Below are 23,186 nucleotides of genomic sequence, written 5' to 3'. Positions count from 1 at the left end.
TTGATCGTCAATCGTCACAGTACCCGAGACACCAATAGGTTTCATTTCTAGCTCTCGTTATCTAAACACAGAGTATGCTATGGACGAAACGAACACACATCTTTCTTCCTAAGCCTTCAACTGCAACTGACGTAATTTTCATTGGTGTTGTGTCACCCACTTCACAGTTCTACGTTCTACCAACCTGTGCATTATTTATGAAATGATCCTCGTAATTCGTTAACGTTTAGGCTCATGTTAGACTACTGGGTATTCAGTTCAAAATGTGTCATGGCTCGCTGTATGCCGTCATGTGGCTAGCCGATGAGCCTAGAGAATTCAGTCTTCCTACACTTCCGCAGAGGTCTATAACCTATGAGGCAGAGAAGTTGCCTAGCAAGTACGGCGTTCATTCTGAAGAGTACGTACCGATACGTACGGTAACGCCGGTAGTGGCAGGAATGTGAACTGTATGGAAATACGTACTGTCGGGATATGGGGAGAGGGTTAAGACGATTACTTACGTATTTGTTGACATTAACTTCGACGGACAACATGGATACGGAGCATTTGATTTGTGTTGTGGAATGTTACCGTACGCAACCGATGATAACAAATACCCTGCGTACGACTTGCCGGCGCAAAACACAGTTCGAAAGAGGTTATGGTAGCACACAGACCGTACAGACCGCCATCTGTTGCTACGACGTTTAAGTTATACCGTACACGTTCTCAAGTTCAGATTGAATAACGCCTTGAATAATAGGCAACTTCTCTGACAAATAAGATGAAACTCGCTTCAAATCGGTGACTCAACAACAGTGACGTCATGACATACTTTGAAATGAACACCCAGTATAAGAACAGTGGATTTCACAACGCTCTTTTTATATCAATAAATCACTGCCTGCTGGATCACATCCTATGACTGCTTACGCAGCTATAGGATGCGATCCAGCAGGCAGTGCAATAAATAAATTAATATTAATTTATTTTGTATATAAGTACTGTCTGACTTTTGTTTCTCTACGATATCTCGTAGAAATCAGAAATTCCATGAATATTTTAATTACCTTTTGCGTAAGTCTTTGCGCTTTCCTTTATTAACTACATGCAGTTATTTAACATTACAAATACAAAACTGAAGTAAATAATCAATTTCAGGCGCCTCCCATGCTGACGAGCTGGGTTATCTTTATCGGTCAACATTCACAAACAAGACATTTGTGCCTGGGTCCCCGGAGCTGGAAATGTCCAAGAGAATAGTAAGGCTCTGGGCTAACTTTGTTAAAACAGGGTGAGTATATTCAGAATGTGCTTCTGTCGTTAACTTTTTAATTTCCAATAAGAACTTAAGAAGAAGTAATTACGGACATTGAAACTTAGTATATTATACTCACAAAGAAAGGCTCAAAGAATTTCAGGGAATGTGTAATTATAATTGTTGACAGAAAACAATAGATGACATCATAAGAAAAAAAACGCCGTTCCCGCTATTTCACTTGTCATTGTGGCATTGTTGGATAGAAGCAAACTGTGTTAAACGGTGTAAATGGTTATATTTGAACTCAGTGTGAATTTTGCAGCATTTAGACTAACCCACAGGAACATAGTTGTTTCCAATCGTGCTTTAGAAGGTGTCTAATCTCAAACTTCACCACCTCCATTTAACAACTGACGATTGTCTCATGCTCACAATACGCAATAACGACCATACTGCGTGTTCAGTTCAAAGTGTGTCATGGCTCGCTGTATGTCGTCATGTTGCTAGCCGATGAGCCTAGAGAATTCAATCTTCCTACATTTCCGCAAACGCGTATTACCTATGTGACAGAGAAGTTGCCTGGAAAGTACGGCGTTCATTCTGAAAAGTACTTACTGATACGTACCGTAACGCCAGTAGTGGCAGGAATGTGAACTGTTTGGAAACACGTACTGAGGTGAGTTTTTTTCTTACTGTCGGGATATGTGAAGAGGGTTAAGACGATTATTTACGTACAGTATTTGTTGACATTAACTTCGATGGTCAACGTGGACACGGAGCATTTGATTTGTGTTGTGGAATGTTGCCGTACGCAACCGATAATAACCAATATCCTGCGTACGACTTGCCCTCGCAAAACACATTTCGAAAGAGGTTATGGTAGCACACAGACCGCACAGACCGCCACCTGTTGCTACGACGTTCAAGTTATACCGTACACGTTCTCAAGTTCAGATTGAACGCCTTGATTAATAGGCAACGTCTCTGAGATAAAATCTGAAACTCGCTTCAAATCGCTGACTCACCAACAGTGACGTCATGACACACTTTGAAATGAACACCCACTAGTGTCCTGTAAATTGCATTTCCCAACTAAAGAAAATATTTAAAATTTACAAAACATCAAACTTAAAAACCCGACAGTACTCAACTTATGAGACGAGCTAATATTACTTCGTCTACGACTACTTCTCCTTCTCCAATTATTCTCAATCTCATCTTTTTTTATTCCACCTAACCTACTATACTACTACTTCTGAATTGCCTTTTTAACTCTTTTTTGTTATATTTTTCTTCTCTTTTTCTTTTTAACCTACTTTCCAAATACTTTTCTCCTCCATTTGATCATTTCTCCTTCATTTTTCAAATACTTTCAGTACTAAAGCTTTTTCTATAAATATGTCGGTCATTTTGACATTTTTCATTCAAAACTTCTCTATATTCCCGCAATGGAACGGCAAAAACGGAGTGAGACAAGTGGCCAACTGGCTTGGAGCTCACAGATATTCTTCCGACAGCCATAAATTCTGTTTCAAGGTCGCACATTCGCGTACCTTTTAAAGGGAGTCTGTAATTGTATTGTCTATTTTTAATTGTATTATGTATTGTATAATTGCATTGTGTATTGCAATTTTATTGTGTATTGTTTATATTGTGTATAATACCACTGTCACCGGGTGCTTGCCCACTTGCAGTGCAAATAAATACATACAGGGACATCACTTTATTTTTACTTCAATTTTTATTGTACCTGAGTTTTTTAATGTATTTCACTCCCACCCCTTCTACTAATGAGGTCCTAACTGTCTTCCACACAGAACCAAAGCCGCATATAGTAAACAGCACTGAGTTAGTGAGTGTAGTACGTTCCAGAAATATGTTCGCATTTTCCATTGACGAAATAGCTTTCAATATTGAATCATATTTTCGCACAGGTACTGTCCATTTGCCTACGTCGCATCCCGATTTCCTCCACCTGCTTATGCTCGCTCCTCTGTAAAAGCTGGGCTGCCTTAGCTCTTTTCTGAAAACATTAATTTCTGTTAGGAATTGGATTTTTACGTAATATTATACAACTGTTAAAATAACTTAAATAAAAGGGCCTCATTAAGTAATTAACTGTCACGTGATTTACCTCCTTTCTACGATCCTGCGGCATAACCACTTGGACGGACAGTAGATAGCATGTCTGAGTAATTTTATCTGTGCGGGTCGGGCAGAAGTGAAGATTGAATTTACAGTACGTAAGGTACTCTTTTATAGAGTAGGTACAGAATTACTTCAACATGAGTTACTAGTACGAAGAACGAAACTGGCAATTGGAATTAGATGCAATAGTCTATAGATTGATAATATGCACAAAAGAACTGAAGCCTGTATCGAAATGAACGGCCACAATTTTAAAAAATGTGTTTAAATATCCATATTATGATTATTTTTCAATTTAACTTCTTTCTCTATATTGTACGATAATGTGCTGTAGACAGTATAATATGCACTGCATAATGAATACGTTAGTTCGCGAGTAAAAACACTTATTGTTAACACAGTACTGCATTTTGATTAAACAAAAACGTAATGAAAATTATCGAACTCAAAATCGCGATATGTCCTAGTTTACGTAAATGGATGAAGTACTTTTCTTCCCTCCTATACCTAGTAAAGTGATTTGTTTTTTTACGCCAGTATAATCGAACTCCAGTAGTGGAAGGGGGTAGCGAACGGTGTTTCCGGTTCTTTAAAGGTATAGCCAGGTTAATATTAAAAATGGTAGTAAAAATAAAATGATGTGCCTGTACATACATACATACATACATACATACATACATACATACATACATACATACATACATACATACTTCCATAATTCCTCAATTTTAGGTACACTTTTCTCAGAAGTTATAAAAGCTACAAATGTAGAAAAAATAGAGCATATTATGTAACATATCTTTATGTATACAACCGGTTAAATAAATTTAAAATTCCACTGAGCGGTTGACAAAAAACAATTATTGCTAACATTTTTTGCATTAAGAATGACTGCAATTTTTTTTTTTTACTGAAGATAAAAATAAACTTAATTTTTAACATACTGTGTAAAATGCCATCACATTGATATTGCATATTAATTTGAGCCTTCTGGGTACAATGATTTCTGAGAAAAGTGTACCAATTGCTTGAAAAATAAGTGCAGAAAAATGGTGTCAAAGTTTCCATATCCTGCAATGTTAAATTTCTCAAATTTGGGTGCACTTTTCTCAGAAGTGATGAAATATACAAATGAAACTGTTGGCAAGGAAAAATTTTCCATTGATAACATTTTTTGTATTAAGAATTACTACAATATTTTTGCTGAAGCTAGGGCTAAAAGCTGACAATTAGAAGAAATAAAATCGTATCATTTTACACATATTAAACTACCAAAAAATGATAAAAACTAAATTTCATTATTTTGTAAAAATTCGGCGTAAGTCTCCCCTTAACTGTACCTTCCTCCCTCATTTTCATTTGACAATAAATCAACCAACTTCAAACGTTTCTCCTAGAATCGTTCAAACGAATGTCGGGTTGGATCCTAAAAGAAATGCGCTATGAAACCACATATCACCCGTAATAAATTTCGACGTTATTTTTTCAAATTAAAGCCATCACGAATCGGTGCCTTAGCTATCACGAGTCGCCTTGGGTACTTCTGGGTGAACTTATTCTGACAGCACTAGCATAGTCAAAGGGATCTGTTTCTTTGTCTAGAGAGGATAGCGACGTACGCCTCTCACCACTCAGTCCCAGTCAACACCTTAATCGACGCCACTTGATGTTCTGCACATTACGAATAATGTTCTGACATCTCTCTCCTCCATTATGTAGTATCTCTTAAATTACGCATATCCATTTTCTGCCTTTCTCTTCAAAATGTCTCTAGCTTCCTTCAATAAAACAGCGAAAACGGATTGAGACAAATGGTCAACCGGCTTAAACTCACACAAATTCTTTTCATACTCAAAAAGCCCATTTCAAGGTCAAGAGCTCACGTTTCTTTCAATTAGTATTTCCTCCACTATCCGCATTTGGTTCAGTCAGTTCAGTCAGAGTTAAGAACACTAGATTTTTGTCATATCTTTCTCTAAAACTTCGCCAAATAAAGAACAAAAAGCATAGGTACTAGAGATAAACAAATCTAACTGCCGCTCTCGCTCGCTGTATTAGAGTCTCGTCTCGGAACTCTCGTGCGCTCGCTCATCATTCTCGAAACAGCATTTGGTCGGCGTGGAAAGATTTCGTAACTTTGAATAACATACATCATTGAAATAAATAACATTAGAGATGTTTAATTGATACAAAAAGACAAAACAGAACAGTATCACAGTCATCAAAATGTTTTGGTTCTATTTTCAGATATTACCTATGGTGTCATTAATAGAAAAATTTCTCAAATAAATTTTCATTTCTAAGAAACATAAAATATAACATTAAGGAGCTGAGTACATCTTACAGCAGTAAAATTTTTGGAAATATTTGACATTTCTTTCCACAATAATGAGAATTGGTAAGTGTAAAACACTGTCCTTCCTTCTGCTATATGAAAAAATATCTTTATGATTTAAAAAAAAAATTATTTATATATATATTTTTTTTCAAAATTGAAAACGGTGGCAGTTCACTGTGTAGTGATGAAGGTTTCCCTCATAACTCATAAATTTTTTTTTAACTTTTTCATGTTCTCTCTCTTTTATTTTATTGCTGAAACTCATGTTTACAGTAACATGCTCTTTCAACTACATTCCTTAATAAATATATATATATATATATTTTTTTTAATTTTTTGTCCTTAATAAATATATATATTGTTTTAATTTTGTGTCAGAAGAAAATACTGATATCTGATCATTTTTTAATGAATTTATTTTTTATCAGACAATATATGGAAGGTAGAGAAGTGATTTTGCATCATACTGTAGATATGACATGCATAAATACACACAAAAAAATTGATCTCAAAATTATTGGATAGCATTCGAGTTATGAGGGAAACGCTTCATCACTGCACAGTGAACTGCCATTTTGAATTTTGAAAAATATATATAAATAATCTTTTTTAAATCGTAAAAATTTTTTTTTCATACAGCAGAAAGACAGTGTTTTGCACATACTAATTTTCATTATTGTATAAGATACAGTAATGGAGAAAAAATGTTGAATATTTTTACAATTTTACTGCTGTAAGCTGTACCTAACCCCTTAAATAAAACGTTAATATTTTTTTTTTACTTGAGATTGTACACTTGATCTCAAACATACGAAAAAAAATCTTAGCCTTTTAATAAGGGCCTAGTAATTAAATAAAGATTGGGGAATGGATTATTATACAATGAAAAGCAGAGATGATGTTTCAAATAGGCTACTTGATACTTATGTAACAGATGCCAAAATAGATAAAAGTTCGGTCTAGTATAAACTGTGGCGATTCAAGGCTGCTTGACGTTCGAGAGTTGACCACTCCCGATGTCTTAAAAATTCGCTTAAGCAGTCAACGACGTAGGCAATACTATCGTGCGGGTTTTCGGCTTTGCAGGTGATGTTACTCTTGCTTTCTCGATCGTTGTTAAACTCTGATAGGAATTATATCATGATAGCAGACCAGAAAACAATCGAGAGCCTCAAAATGCAACTCAAAAAAATGGACATTCATAATTACAGAAACCCGACGCCAGAGGCAGACCCGTTGCTGCAGAACGTCGCATGGAAGCCGCTGACGAAGACAGAGTTTCCCTACTTGGACATCGACACTAACCTCACGCTGCAGCACGACCTGTTGAAAAAAGCTATGAATTTCTGGGACCAGTTGGCAAGAAACTACACGACGCACACCTGTTGAGAATAATAGTCCCTTGTAATGTAGGCCTACCATCAGGGTTGTCAAATGCTACGAAATTTCCGAAATTAAAATTAGGGAATTTGGAGCTAAAACGGATCTTTGTATTAAAATGGGATTTTTTAGAGAATTTCATGTACAATATCATAATAAAATTATGCCTTCTCTTCACGCTTTTTAAATTCAATTCACAGTCAAAAATGTATTCGACTATGTATTCTTACAGACATTGGACCATATTTCCATCCAAAGGTAAGGAGTAATACTCTTTACACATTTCGAAAAAAGGGGAATTCATGGATATCTAAGAAGGGTGTAGAAAAAAATTCGAAATGAAAATATTTTTAAAAAAAGTAAGAAAAAAATAATTTCGATGTGATCCGTTCAGAATAGACATTTACATCTTCAAAAGTTGAGAAGAGGTAAACTTTTTTGTTTTTTACGTTAGATAGGGGGTCAAAGCGAGAGACATGTTAAGAGAATATATTATCATTAATATTTCTGACATTGAGGGATAATAATGTATATTCAAGAAAAAGACTTAGAGCCAAAATTTTCACTTTCCTCGAAAACGCAATAATTATAAACGTTTCAACAGTTCAGTTTCTAACTACAAACTAACGCATTCCTGTGAAAGAGAGTATCAGTGCGCAGTAATTTGGAAGGCTTCCGCTGGAATAGAACACGTCTCAGGTCGTGTATCACACGATTTCATAGGCATATTTGTACCACTATTTCATATCTGTAACACTTCCTCTACTACATGTGCTCTTTTTCCTTCTTATCTCTACAGTTCTTCATCCCTTTGCCGAAGTCTTTCTGTCTCTGGGTTACCGAAAACAGGGTTTGTAATGTGCAATGGACACCTTAGGCTTAGGACATACGAAAAAACGAAATTCCCTTTTACATTCAGAACGCACGTAACTGTAGAAATCGCAATACATAGGAATGGGACAAATTTCATGTTATACAGATTTACCAATGGATGAAATCTGAAGGGGGAAATCCCCGCCGGTGTTGTACCTAAAATACTGACGACATTCACAGCACATTCTAAACCGGTTATGAGTTGGTCTCCCTCAGTTTCGTAAGGAAGACGTGACGTCTATTCTTAAACAATCCTGGTTCACCTTACATGGAAATCTGCTTTTGTAACTAGTCTCCTTTCAACCACTACTCAAGGAAATAATTGAGACATGTGATAGTTTACCAACTAATATCTAGGTTTTAAAAAATGTTTCGTGATTATATATATGTACCAACAGTAACATCTAAACAGCATTTTGAGGACAACGTCTGACCTTGATGAGAGTGCAGAATCCGCTCGACGCAGTGAGAAGGCAATAAAGCTCGCGCTGGTCTGTGTAGCGGTTTAGTTGCTGCAGATGCAACAGCTGAGTCAGAAGCGGATGAAATATATCTTTCGTCGGGTCGAGCTTATCTTGGACACGGGAAGAAGAGATTCAAGCAGAACATAACTGTGGTCAATTTCGCATTATCACCTTCCTGTGTTTTGTTTTGTTTGTTTGTTTTTTTTTTTTTGTGTAAAGTTCCAAATATGAAGTGCTACATACTTTCCGCTGTGATTTTCGTGGTATTTTTCCGCCTTTCTTCGTCATCTCAGAATGACTTGATTGTGCTGACTCTTCATGGCCCCGTCAGAGGCACCACACTCACATCGTCACGCAGCAATCGACAATTCCTCGCTTTTATGGGGATACCTTACGCCAGACCACCGGTAGGAGATCTCAGGTTCAAGGTACGGCTGCTACTTCTTCAGTTATTCATTTCATCTCAAGATCTGCCACTTTTGCAACAATACTGACATCCAATTTCAGATATTATCGCCGCGCTCTCGTGGTTAACATGTCGGCATCATACAGACGCGGACAAATTATTAGCAAAATTGAAGATTTTTTTATACATTTTTACAAAATATGATTCTTCAATTTAGACTACAGTTGACATTTTTGCGTATTTCCAAATTATTAGCAAAATTGAAGATTTGTATTGTATATTTTTAGAAAATTTAACTCTTAAATTTGGACTACATTTGATATTTTTGCGTATTTACAAATGATTAGCAAAACTGAAGATTTTTATTATATATTTTTTACAAAATTCGATTCTTCAATTTGGAATACAGTTGACATTTTGGATATTTCCAAATTATTAGCAAAACTGAAGATTTTTATTTTATAGTTTTACAAAATTTGACTCTTCAATTTAGACTGTAGTTGACATTTTTGCTAATTTATAAATTATTAGCAAAATTGAAGATTTTTATTATATATTTTTTTACAAAATTTAACTCTTCAATTTAAACTACAGTTGACATTTTTGCATATTTCTATCTACTGTAATGATAGAAATATGCAAAATTGTCAACTGTGCGGTAGTCGAAATTAAAATGTTATGTTAAAATGTTATGTTTTATTTAACGACGCTCGCAACTGCAGAGGTTATATCAGCGTCGCCGGATGTGCCGGAATTTTGTCCCGCAGGAGTTCTTTTACATGCCAGTAAATCTACTGACATGAGCCTCTCGCATTTAAGCACACTTAAAAGCCATCGATCTGACCTGGGATCGAACCCGCAACCTTGGGCATAGAAGGCAAGTGCTATACCAACTTGCCAACCAGATCGACGGTAGTCGAAATTGAAAAGTCAAATTTTGTAAACAGAATTATCATAAAAATCGTCAGTTTTGTTAATAATTTGTCCACGTCTGTACAATAACGTGCGTTGTGCTTTTAAAACATAATTTTGCCGACCGATTGTTGCTCTGTAGGTTTCACTCTAAGCGTCACGTTGTCACGTCTACTTCCCCGATAGGAATAAGCAATAGTTTGTTATATTGTTAAATGACTATTATTATTATTATTATTATTATTATTATTTCATATACGAGTACGTTGACATTCGTAACTCTTAATAATAACTCTTTAGTAATAGTTTTTATGCTCAACCATGTCGAAATGTAGTAATTATACACCTGGTAGTAGCCCTTTAATGCACCTCATTAAAGTACACCTATTCATTAAAGTTCAGGTGTTCAGCCAATGACAAATCACCTTTGTACCGTTATAAAACCGCAAGTATCGATTATTCTCGGATATGCAATCGAAAGACAATTAGCGAAAAGTCACGAAGGCTGGAAATCCAATACTGTGGCAGAAGGTTATGTTCTGTTACTATAATAATTAGCGTTAATTGTAAATAATATTCAAATAAATTCAATTTGTCATCTCGTTTTTCAATTCTAAATCAATTTCCATGTTATATCAGACTAATGTCCATCTTATTCGCTATCAAGGTCAATGACATTCGGCCTCGGAAAAAATCAATACTTTCGCGTCTGCGCACACCTCACAATTCAGGTCAGTTCGCACATAACCATAACATGACCTAATTTTGAATAATTTCAAGTTAGAAATATGGTCGAGCATAAAAAGTCGTATGAAACTTGCCTATAATGGTAATTAAGACGCTCGTATGAAAATTATGAAACTCGCTTGCTCTCGTTTAATAAACAAACATACTTGCGTCTTAATTACTACCATTATAGGCTCGTTGCATAATGTACTATTAATCACATACCTTAATGTTCGTCCTCAGCACAAGACATTGCGAACTCGGTTTTAGTCCACGTGGATTAGACAAGTAGGTGTCATTTAATAATGGAAGCAGCTTATCGGTTGCAATATTGAAATTGAGGCGAGTGATTGGAGCGGCGACATAAGAAATTGAAAACAATAATGCAATTAAATTTCAAAGACCTGCCGAATGTTATGAACGTGGCCGCTCAAAGACCTGCCGAATGTTAACCATGAGAGCGCGGCGATAATAATTATATTTTACGTGAGAAACATAGCGTTTTCAAATACCTACGTAATTAAATTTTGCCTGAGAAACATGTCGTTTTCAAAGATCTACGTAATTAAATTCTACGTGAGAAATATGGAGTTTTGAAATATCTACGTGTATTAAATTCTACGTGATAAACATGGCGTTTTCAAATACCTACGTAATTAAATTATACGTGAGAAACATGGCGTTTTAAAATATCTATGTAATTAAATTATACATGAGAAACGTGGCATTTTAAAATACCTATGTAATTAAATTCTACGTGAGAAACACGGCGTTTTCAAATACCTACATAATTAAATTTTACGTGAGAAATATGGCGTTTTCAAATATCTACGTGTATTAAATTCTACGTGATAAACATGACGTTTTCAAATACCTACGTAATTAAATTATACATGAGAAACGTGGCATTTTCAAATACCTACGTAATTAAATTTTACGTGAGAAACATGGCGTTTTCAAATACCTACGTAATTAAATTCTACGTGAGAAACATGGCGTTTTCAAATACCTGCGTAATTAAATTCTACGTGAGAAACATGGCGTTTTAAAATACCTACATAATTAAATTTTACGTGAGAAATATGGCGTTTTCAAATATCTACGTGTATTAAATTCTACGTGATAAACATGACGTTTTCAAATACCTACGTAATTAAATTATACATGAGAAACGTGGCGTTTTCAAATACCTACGTAATTAAATTTTACGTGAGAAACATGGCGTTTTCAAATACCTACGTAATTAAATTCTACGTGAGAAACATGGCGTTTTCAAATACCTACGTAATTAAATTCTACGTGAGAAACATGGCGTTTTCAAATACCTGCGTAATTAAATTCTACGTGAGAAACATGGCGTTTTCAAATACCTGCGTAATTAAATTCTACGTGAGAAACATGGCGTTTTCAAATACCTACGTAATTAAATTATACATGAGAAACATGGCGTTTTCAAATACCTACGTAATTAAATTATACATGAGAAACATGGCGTTTTCAAATACCTACGTAATTAAATTATACATGAGAAACATGACGTTTTCAAATACCTACGTAATTAAATTATACATGAGAAACATGGCGTTTTCAAATTCCTACGTAATTAAATTATACATGAGAAACATGGCGTTTTCAAATACCTACGTAATTACATTTTTTTATTATTATTTAACACCTGCCACATTTACAATCTGTCTACAATAGCTAATAAGTAAATATTATAAAAGAATATGACATGAGTGCAGATGTTATCCCATGACAACACTCCAAAAGAAAAATAACAATGTTTCAAATAGCTGTAGTAAAAATGAATGGAAGGTCAAGAGCATTGATCCTTTTAAGTCTTCTTATTGTTTGACTATTATCCAGCAAATTTAATGCATAATGATTGGGATGTTGATTTAATCGGTGCAGGCATGTTTCACTGAACTTAGAGATTTCTTCTTTCACAGTTGAAATGTTTAGGTCACGATGAATGATATCATTACGGACATACCATGGTGCAGTGACAATGGAACGTAAAGTTAACGTAATTAAATTCTACGTGAGAAACATGGCGTTTTCAAATATCTACGTAATTAGATTCTATGTGAGAAACATGGCGTTTTCAAATATCTACGTAATTAAATTCTATGTGATAAACATGGAGTTTTCAAATACCTACGTAATTAAATTCTACGCGAGGAACCATGGCCTTTTCAAATACGTACGTAATTAAATTCTACGTGAGAAACCATGGCCTTTTCAAATACGTACGTAATTAAATTCTACGTGAGAAACCATGGCCTTTTCAAATACGTACGTAATTAAATTCTACGTGAGAAACCACGGCGTTTTAAATACCTACGGCTAGCTCTAATGCAGTGAAAGTCTCTTCTAATGCTGGACGAGTTCTTGCTGCTATATCAATATCAGCATCGGCTAAAAATTGTAACGACTTGGTGAAAATGGTCCCACTGGTTTGGATTTCTGCCTCTGAACAGCGTTTCTAATGATACTAATAAGTACGTCTACACACGATAAAGCATCGCCCTATTATCAAAGGTTATTTATAGATTATTTAGTATTTTAACTTCACATGTTGTATTCTGCAGTGTCATTCGATTCAAATTAATTAGGTCATTAGGGTTCTTAAAAGATTCCATATTTATTGTATCAAATGCCGATTTCAAATATGTAAGTAAATAGTGAATTGTAATTTCATATCCCTTGATATTTCCCAGGATTTGTCGAAGTAGAAACTATTGCTTGACTTATTTTTACGAAAGCCGCACTGAACAGTTAAAAAAATACTCATTCAATATAGCGGGAAATTTTCATTTTCTTCGGATAAATTCACGAGTGCACAGTGCTAGCATGTTTATCGACTAAATGATAACCTCTTGTAATAATATTAACTATGACATTATTGACATTACGTAGTTCAAAGAGTAGAGATAATATTTTTGTAAAAGCCAGTAAGGCTAATATTTCGTCAAACCTAATTAATAGCTGTAGTAAGTTCTCACGTAGAAATATTTTTATTTTTTATTTTATTGGGTTATTTTACGACGCTGTATCAACATCTAGGTTATTTAGCGTCTGAACGAAATGAAGGTGATAATGCCGGTGAAATGAGTCCGGGGTCCAGCACCGAAAGTTACCGAGCATTTGCTCGTATTGGGTTGAGGGAAAACCCCGGAAAAAACCTCAACCAGGTAACTTGCCCCGACCGGGATTCGAACCCGGGCCACCTGGTTTCGCTGCCAGACGCTCTGACCGTTACTCCACAGGTTTGGACACGTAGAAATATATGTTACACACAATATATTATTATTATTATTATTATTATTATTATTATTATTATTATTATTATTATAAAAACTGCTATAGTGTTCTTGATAACTCTGCTAATTTCAGCTCGGTCATTTCCTCATTATACCAAGGACAAGACGGAATTGTGATGTCACAAAAATTCCCATTACAAGATTTTCATGGAACTCTGATATACCAGAATTCCAATTATCCGAACGCCACGTACATTCGGATCGCCAATTATCCTGATTGATTTTCAGGAAATTTACTTCAAAATACTGCGCAATATGTTGCAAAGCGTATTCACTCCCGCAATGTGAAGAGTCCCTTTTAACCCTTCAGTATTCTCGTACTTTTTGGTAACGTATTCGGTCGCGTGGAAGACATCTGTCACCCAAGTTATATTCTTGCTTTAGAGAATCAATCTGAATACTATTTTCAATATGAATGGTTACAAAAACGTGTTACTACGGAGTATACACAGTTTATTTATAAATATACATAAAATAGTTTTGAAATAGAAATAGTTCATTTACGATAATTAATAGATAATTATCAAAGCTCGGAACTTGGGGACGTGTGTAATATGTAGGGACCGGATTTTTATGTAATTACACATTATATTCCTTTCAACCTAACCGTATATAAATAACAAATCTTTGCGAATCTTGTAATTACCATTAATATATATTAAAATTTGGTACTACATATTTTTACATATTTACTCCACGTTACTTATTATGGTTTGGTATTACATAAATCTACATATTTAGGCGTTTTATTCATTTATATTTCTCCGAAAGGGAGAAAAAAAAAACTTCTGCTGGGGAAGTTTACAATTTGAAATACACAGATTTAAAAAGCCTTTTTACCTACCCAAGAAAGGATATATTTCGGGACGAAACATAATATCCTTAGTAGCAGGAAGTAATAGAGGCACTCACCCCATACCGCCTACTGTAAATATGAGTGAACAAAAGGCAACCTTTCTCATACAACTACCTTGTATTGTAAAAATCACTCAGAAAGTAGCGTTTCCTTCATGCGGTGGATGGGACGAGGACGGCATGATTTGTTCTGCACACGTCCTAACAAGCCGTTCCCATGCAATTTGCAACCATACCCACCCTCTTCCTGATTCTTCCAGGGAAAACCCGTGTCGAATCTGACATGAGACTTTCAGGTTATTGCTTAACCTCTTTATTTTAAATTTAGTATACCTATACGGAAATGGGATTTTCCGAGCAATTAGTAAGTATGGTAAAAAAGGTAAAGGTAAAGGTATCCCCGTAACATGCCATGAAGGCACTTGGGGGGCATGGAGGTAGAGCCCCATGCTTTCCATGACCTCGGCACTAGAATGAGGTGGTGTGGTCGGCACCACGCTCTGACCGCCTTTTACCCCTTGGAAAGACCCGGTACTCAATTTTATAGGAGGCTGAGTGAACCTCGGGGCCGTTCTGAAAGTTTGGCAACGAGAAAAAATCCTGTCACCACCTGGGATCGAACCCCGGACCTTTCAGTCCGTAGCCAGCTGCTCTATCAACTGAGCTACCCGGCCGCCTAGTAAGTATGGTTCTCGTCTAAAATAATCCTATCCTTCTGAATGAGACAGGAATGTCACTTTCAAACAACAGTTTGTAAATGCCTATAGTTTGAGGTTTTAGTAGGTATTTTGTTTCTTACAGGGAGTGGGGGTACAAAACAATGTCCTTCACAAATCCCCACAAGAAAAATAGCTAGATGTTAAATCCGGTGACCTGGGTGACCACGACACTAAAGGCGTCGTCTTATTGTCGACAGCGTCCTATCCAACGTTGTGATAAATTTGTGTTGAGATAGCCTCGTACGTCTTTGTGTAAATGAGCCGGACAGCTGTCTTGTTGAAAAATGTAATTATCACAGGCTTTTTCCTAACAAAACGTATTCATTACTACTCCTCCTAACGGCAAACCACGACAACTATGCGGTACAGACTTATTCCTAACAAAACTTGGATAGTTTCTCGTTCATCGGTATAAGAATTACAATTATCTGTTGCATAGTTTATCTGTGGTGAATTTCTAAAATGTGACTTATGAAAGACGGTGTACAATTAAAAAAAAGCAAGGTTTTGCTAAATAAGAAAATATGGAATATTTCCTCCGAAATATTGAAGATGGGAGATTTAAGGGGAAACTGTACTGAAATTACTAACTTTTATGCTTTTAAAGCTAAATTCATAAAACTTTTATCACTGGTGTACCTGGTTAATAACACATGTACAAGATTTAATAATATCTTAATAAAATATTATATCGCTTTGTATAAAAAGTCCCTTGCGCCAAATTTTTAATTATTTTTAACTGGTATTCACTTATATGATGGAACAAGCATTACTATTGGGTTTTTCTGTACAGTGCATCGGTAAATTAGGAATTTTTTATGATTATTAGGTAATGTTTTTATTTTTTATTCTTTATAATAAAAAATTATAGTAATTTACTTATTAATTTTACAACAAAACCCTATGCTGCTATAGTATTAGAATTTTACAAGATTTTGTCATTAACAAGCTTTACACTGACTAAGACAGGTCTATGAGACAATTATTTAAAAATTGTTTTCGTTCAAACTTCTTTCAACTTTAGAAATTTGTACATTAGTGACAAAAAACATCGGACCGACCCTTGTAGCTGGTTTTAGAACCTTGTTCATTCCAGAGCACGATAGACTGGTAACTAAGACTTCCGTGGTTCGAATCCTGCCTGGGAAGGAAACTTTTTTTTTATTCCTTATTCAAATTTATTCCCAATACTTGACTTATTATTCCCAGAACATGAATTTTACCAGCAATCGAAAAGTATTGGGAATAAATTTGAATAAGGAACAAAAAAAAAAAAGTTTCCTTCCCAGGCAGAATTCGAACCACGAAAGTCTTAGTTACCAGTGTACCGTGCTCTGGAGTGAACAAGGCTCTGAAATCAGCTACAAGGTTCGGTCTGGTTTTTTTTATGCCACTACTGTACTATTCAAGCAGAACTTACAATTCTGAATCGAATGACACAAAAAAGAAAGCTGCCCAATACGATGTGTCGTTCCCGAATTATGGCTGTTTACTGGCGCGTGACACGTTTTCACCCACTATATCATCTCTTTTATAGCAGTATTTCTTATTTCACTCTTACAGTAATAACTCTTTGCTTGGACCGGGCGTCAGAAACGTTAATCACTATACAATTGCAATTTGGTTTATTTGGATATCTCTATTAGTTCTGTCACAATGGGAGTTTCTAATCTCTTATCGTACTCTGAGTGAATTTGGTTTGCATATGAAGGGTTCAGAGCCATAGTGAGCCAAACGCATTTATTAAAAACGGAGAAATTAAGGGTTAAAGTTAAGTGAATATCATAGTTTAATGAAGATTGACATATCATTTAGTTTGAATATGTAGGCCTATACTTTATATTACTTGCTACATGTTTTCTTTAAATTATGGTGACTATTTCGTTTATATGACGTCATTCCATTTTCGACCAATGAAGTGTAATGAAATTTTGAATTCCAACCAATCACAGTCACACTTTGCGATAATTTTTGCAGCTAGATTTATCGCTATCAATTTATCGCATGGTCGTTCTTTTGTTTAGTCGTTGTCGCCAACTATTTCCCCGTAAATTGATGATCATGAATACATTAAGATGCAACTATACGGTTAAACATTTCTTTCAACTTTAAAGCAATGAATGCAAGATTGATATTAATATTAATTAATATATTTACGCAGAGAAGACGACGTTCAAAACGGCGCTCCATGTAGACATAAAATCTTCATGCATCTTAATTTAACGTACGTTTTAAACTTGATTCTTTCAATATTCTTCCCAGATTGCATGCATACGCGATTGGAATATTGAACTGTGTAGCTGCAGCCTTAGTTCCGTTACACACTACAGCGAGAATGCGTTTGTCGAGCTATAAAAATGCTTTCCTGTAGCACGTAGTTAACGGTCGAAATAAGGCACAGCTGACACTGGTCGTGCTCACACAGGTAATCTAACCTATAACTGTAGCCTATAAAATACATCTTCATCTTCCAATTCCATGTCCATTGTAGGCTATCTGAAAAAATTACATTCCTTCATTCAGATTAGATAACTGCGTTTTCAACAATTCTTCATTTAATTAATGTATTACTCAGGTTACTGTAATTATATTATAAAATTTTAAATTAAATCATGATTTCAGCAGATAATGAAAATGTATTTATATTATAACAATAAGAGAAAAGTGCAGTACATGTAATTAACATTGTTAAACCTGTATTTCGCTTTTCGCAATTGGCATTACTCAATAATAACTTCAAATTTCTTTATTGCAGTAATCGATATTCATCTATTCCAACTCACAATGTCTGAATAGATTAAGTATTCGTAAATATACAATTATTAATATTTTGTGATCGAATTTTAGGGATATATTATTTACATTTTTATTTTATTCACGAAATAGTCCTAATAAATGTCACTCGAGGTCTGAGATTTCCCAGATAAATCCACTCGCTTCGCTCGTGGATTTATCGGCAGATCTCAGACCTCTCGTGACATTACTACAGATAACTTCATTTTAACCCTTTTTTTCCTAGGGTTTTAGTAAATGGCGTTTGGCCCAATACGGCTCTGAACCCTTCATATATGCAATGCGAAAAAAGTTTTGATTCCCTGTATATAACTATCCATATAAAGTGAATATCAGTTAAGAATAATGTAAATTGTGGCGCAAAAAAACTTTTTATACAAAGCGAGTCAATATTTTAATAAAATAGGCCTACTAATAAAATGCAAACCACTTATCATACGCGGATGAAATTTTGCACATTTGTCATTATTAACCAGATATACCAATGATCAACATTTGGTGAATATAGCTTCATAAGTATAATAATTATTGATTTTACTATTGTGAACCCTTAAAAATACGGAACTGGAAAATTTCAGTATAGTGTTCCCTCAAAGGGTTAGGTACAGCTTACAGCACCTTTCTTCCCACCACAATCTGAACACACGCTCTCGCCATGAAACAATACTAACAATACCATCCCATCGCACCTCCTCGTACTCATCCTCTTTCACAATAGCCCTGCCAAGACAATGGAATTCGTGACCTGCTAGCATCAGGGACTGTCGAAATAAAATTGAATTCAAACGCAAACTTACTAGGCACTTGGTCAGTAATTGAGACTCGTTCAGACATGGTTTCTTGTAAATAGTTCTCTTAATCTACCAAAAAATATTTCAATATCCAGTAATTTTTCATCACTATAGAATTTTGTTATTCTAGGTTTAATTTGTAATTCAGTAAATACAAAAATATTCTTTGTTCTTAACTTCCATGATAAAATATCTAGCTTTCATTAATCAGGTAATCTTGTCGTACCCTACTTTAATTTTTATTATAATTGTAATTGTAAATTTAATATTAATTGTAATTTTATTCTTCATGTTATAGTTATAATCCCCTGATAGAGGGGCAGAAAAGGCCTGACGGCCTTATCTCTACCAGGTTAAATAAGTAAATACTACTAATACTACTAAAATTTTGGAAATATTCAACTTTTTTTTCTCCATTACTGTATCTTGTACGATAATGAAAATTAGTATGTGTAAAACACTGCCCTGCTATATGACAAAGACATTTTTACGATTTAAAAAATTATTTTTTTTTTCAAAATTCAGTTCAATGTGCAATGATAAAGCGTTTCCCACATAACTAAAAAATTATCCAAAATTCCGTGATGGAATTTTTTGTGTGTATTTATTTATGTCATGTCTACAATATGATACAAGATCACATCTCTACCTTTGATATATTGTCTGATAAAAAATAAATTCATTAAGAAAATGGTCAGATTTTCTATTACACAAAATAAAAAAAGAAATATTATTTATTAAGGACTGCAGTTGAAAGTGCATGATAATGTAAACATGAGTTTCAGCAATAAAATAAAAGAGAGAGAACATGAAAAAGTTAACAAGTTTATGAGTTATGAGAGAAACGCTTCATCATTGTGTAGTGAACTACCACCATTATGATTTTTGAAAAAAAAAATATAAATATTCTTTTTAATCTTAAAAATATTTTTTTTCATATAGCAAAAGGACAGAGTTTTACACATACCAATTTTCATTATTGTACTTATTGTACAAGATACAGTAATGGAGGGAAAAAATGTTGAGTATTTCCAAAAATTTTACTGCTGTAAGCTGTACCTAACCTCTTAAGGACATAGAGGCCTAAGCGGAATATGCGTACGTGAAAACCCAGCAGACCTGGAGAGATTACCTCGGTATGAGTGAATAATGAATAACTTCAAAGGTACGTGGTCTATTTCAACACGCTACAATAAAGGCACCGTCAAACTTTCGAGTCGTCTATTATTCGAACCGTGTTAATAAACAGCCCTATATTAACTAGCCTTTACGAATTTGACAGTTATTAATTTGACATTCATAAATCATAATCTGAAGAGCGTTGATGAAATCGGCTGGAAATATTTATAATTTAAGATCCCCACGTTTTCTGCCATAATTCAAAGTTTTTTTTTTTTTTTTTTTTTTTTTTTTTTTTTTTTTTTTTTTTTTTTAAACTAATGGCAGGCGCGTGACTGTAAGTAGACCAATTTACCGACAGAGTTATTGCCCAGGGTGCGCCATAAAGACACAAAGTAGTTTACAGAATTTCTGTTGTGTTTCCGTTTTTGTTTTGCGAAGATTATTTCCACATATTTGCCTGAATATGTCTACATTTTAACATCTGTCTCCGCTGTGTACCGCATGGCAACAGGAACTGTGGGATTTCCCGGGCTTTCCCCGTAAGATTACAAAGAAGAAAAAGGGAATAGGATAGTGTGACAGACGACACGCTTCCTCATTTTTACGTTTCGAAATAATTCACTCCTTTTATCATTCATTTCATTCATGTTGCAAATTATTAGGCCTGCTCAGTTGGTACAGCAGCTGGCTACGGACTGGAAGGTCCGGGGTTCGATCCCAGGTGGTGACAGGATTTTTTCTCGTTGCCAAACTTTCAGAACGGCCCCGAGGTTCACTCAGCCTCCTATAAAATTGAGTACCGGGTCTTTCCCGGGGGTAAAAGGCGGTCAGAGCGTGGTGCCGACCACACCACCTTATTCTAGTGCCGAGGTCATGGAAAGCATGGGGCTCTACCTCCATGCCCCCCCCCCAAGTGCCTTCATGGCATGTTACGGGGATACCTTTACCTTACCTTTTTACTGCTTACAATTATTTTATGGAACCATATACAGGGACATCATTTTATTTTTACTTCAATTTTTATTGTACCTGAGTTTTTGAATGTACTTCACTCCCAACCCCTCTACTACTAAACTCCCAACAGTCCTCCACACAGAACCAGGGCCGCGTATGCAGTCAAAGTCAGTAAACAGTATTGAGTTAGTGAGTATAGTACGTTCCAGAAATATGTTCGCGTCCCTCAGTGACGAAAGAGCTTTCACTATTGAATCATATTTTCGCACAGGTACTGTCGTCCATTTGCCTACGTCGCACCCCGGTATCACCCACCCGCTTCTACTCGCTCCTCTTTAAAGGCTAGTGGATGGGCAGTCTTAGCTCTTTTCTGAAAACATTAATTTCTGTTAGGAACTGGAATTATTATAAAGCTGTTTAAAATAACTTAAGTAAAAGGGCCTCGTTAAGTAATTACCTGTCACGTGATTTCTCCTTTTTCTACGACCCTGCGACAAAACCACTTGGACGGACAGTAGATAGCATGTCTGAGTAATTTTATCTTTTCGGATCGGGCAGAAGTGAAGATTGAATTTACAGTACGTAAGGTAATCTTTTATAGAGCAGGTACAGAATTATTTCAACATGAGTTACTAGTACGAAGGACGAAAGTGATAACTGAAATTAGGTACAATAATCTATAGTGCGATAATATGCAAAATAGAACTGAAGCCTGTATCGAAATGAAAGGCCACCATTTTCAAAATTGTGTTTGAATATCCATATTATGATTATTTTTCAATGTAACTTCATTCTCTATATTGTATGCTAATGTGCTGTAGACAGTATAATGTACACTGCATAATGAATGCGTCCGAATAGATAGCTCAGCTCGCAAGTGAAAGGACTTAGGCCTATTGTTAATACAATACTGTATTTTGATTAAAGACAAACCTAATGAAAATTATCAAACTCAAATTCGCGATATTTCCTACTTTACGTACAGTAAATGGATGAACTACTTTTCTTCCCTCCTATACCTAGTAAAGTGATTTGATTGTGTTTTACGCCAGTATCATCGAACTCCAGTCGTGGAAAGGGGTAACAAATGGTGTTTCCGGTTCCAAAGTTATAGCCAGGTTAATATTAGAAATGTTAGTAAAAATAAAATGATGTCCCTGTGTAAATTACATTAGAACCTCGCTAGTAAGTCATTTGTTATCATAATACACTGCTGTCTTAAACTGACTGAGCATATTTGGAATTAAATCAATGACTTTCCCAAAACACGCTATGAAATGTTTCGTATAAAATAATTTTTACCTCGAAAAGGAAGCAAAAACGAGCAAAATTGTATTAAACCTTTTGTTTGAAATATCTCAAAGAATAACACCCTGAAATTAATGGCATTATTTACGGTTCATTCTGTATATAACTTATATTCTTAAGTTATATTAAAAAAATTGTCACACAATATTGTACATCAGAGGTAATGTATAACAGGCCTATGTCCAAATGTTGCGACTTTGAGATTATAGCACTAATTACTGAATTTCTTAGGGTGAGATCTGAATGTATAGATCTACTCTGTTAAGTCCTGGGACGACTGATTTCGGATTTAATAATTTTTTTATTCAAAAGAAGATGAAATATTATTAGTGATATATTACGGTAACTCCCGCATAACTCTACTTTTTTCTATGTGTCTCTTTTTCTTTTCAATGTGTATTTAAGTACTATGGTTCCACCATATCAAAAATAAAAGGAATAGATTTGTACCATTACTAGGAATTAAATAAAAAAAACGAGAAATTTGTTTTTTACCTGTATCCTAAACTTCACAAACTGGACTTGTTATACAGGGACATCATTTTATTTTTACTAACATTTTTAATATTAACCTGTCTATATCTTTGGATTAAAGATCTAGAACCGGAAACACCGCTTGCTCCCCCTTCCAAGACTGGAGTTCGATGATAGTGGCGTAAAATACAAATCACTTTACTAGGTATAGGAGGGAAGAAACGTAGTTCATCCATTTATGTAAACTAGGAAATATCGCAATTTTGAGTTTGATAATTTTCATTAGGTTTTTGTTTAATCAAAATACAATACTGTATTAACAATAAGTGTTTTTACTCACGAACTGAGCTATCC

At 34.9% G+C, this 23,186-nt stretch overlaps 2 protein-coding genes across 3 annotated transcripts in view; both read left to right on the top strand.

The window, feature by feature from the left end:
- Positions 1 to 7,207, top strand: part of LOC138696775 (juvenile hormone esterase-like) — a 43,089-nt gene extending 35,882 nt beyond the window's left edge. For both annotated transcript variants that reach the window (XM_069822171.1, XM_069822170.1), the window contains 2 exons: positions 1,144 to 1,276; positions 6,941 to 7,207. In XM_069822171.1, the coding sequence (XP_069678272.1) occupies positions 1,144 to 1,276; positions 6,941 to 7,118 (311 nt within the window). In that variant the 3' untranslated portion in view covers positions 7,119 to 7,207. The remainder of the gene's footprint in view (positions 1 to 1,143; positions 1,277 to 6,940) is intronic.
- Positions 7,208 to 8,293: 1,086 nt separating this feature from the next.
- The window catches only part of LOC138696776 (esterase FE4-like), a 47,169-nt gene continuing 32,276 nt past the window's right edge, over positions 8,294 to 23,186 (top strand). Inside the window, exon 1 of the mRNA XM_069822172.1 lies at positions 8,294 to 8,874. Coding sequence (XP_069678273.1) covers positions 8,674 to 8,874 — 201 coding nt within the window. The 5' untranslated portion in view covers positions 8,294 to 8,673. The remainder of the gene's footprint in view (positions 8,875 to 23,186) is intronic.

This window comes from Periplaneta americana, chromosome 3 (assembly GCF_040183065.1).
Source record: "Periplaneta americana isolate PAMFEO1 chromosome 3, P.americana_PAMFEO1_priV1, whole genome shotgun sequence".
Lineage (NCBI taxonomy): Eukaryota > Metazoa > Arthropoda > Insecta > Blattodea > Blattidae > Periplaneta > Periplaneta americana.
Note: the sequence above shows the minus strand (reverse complement) of the source record. Positions and strands in the feature narration are given on the sequence as shown.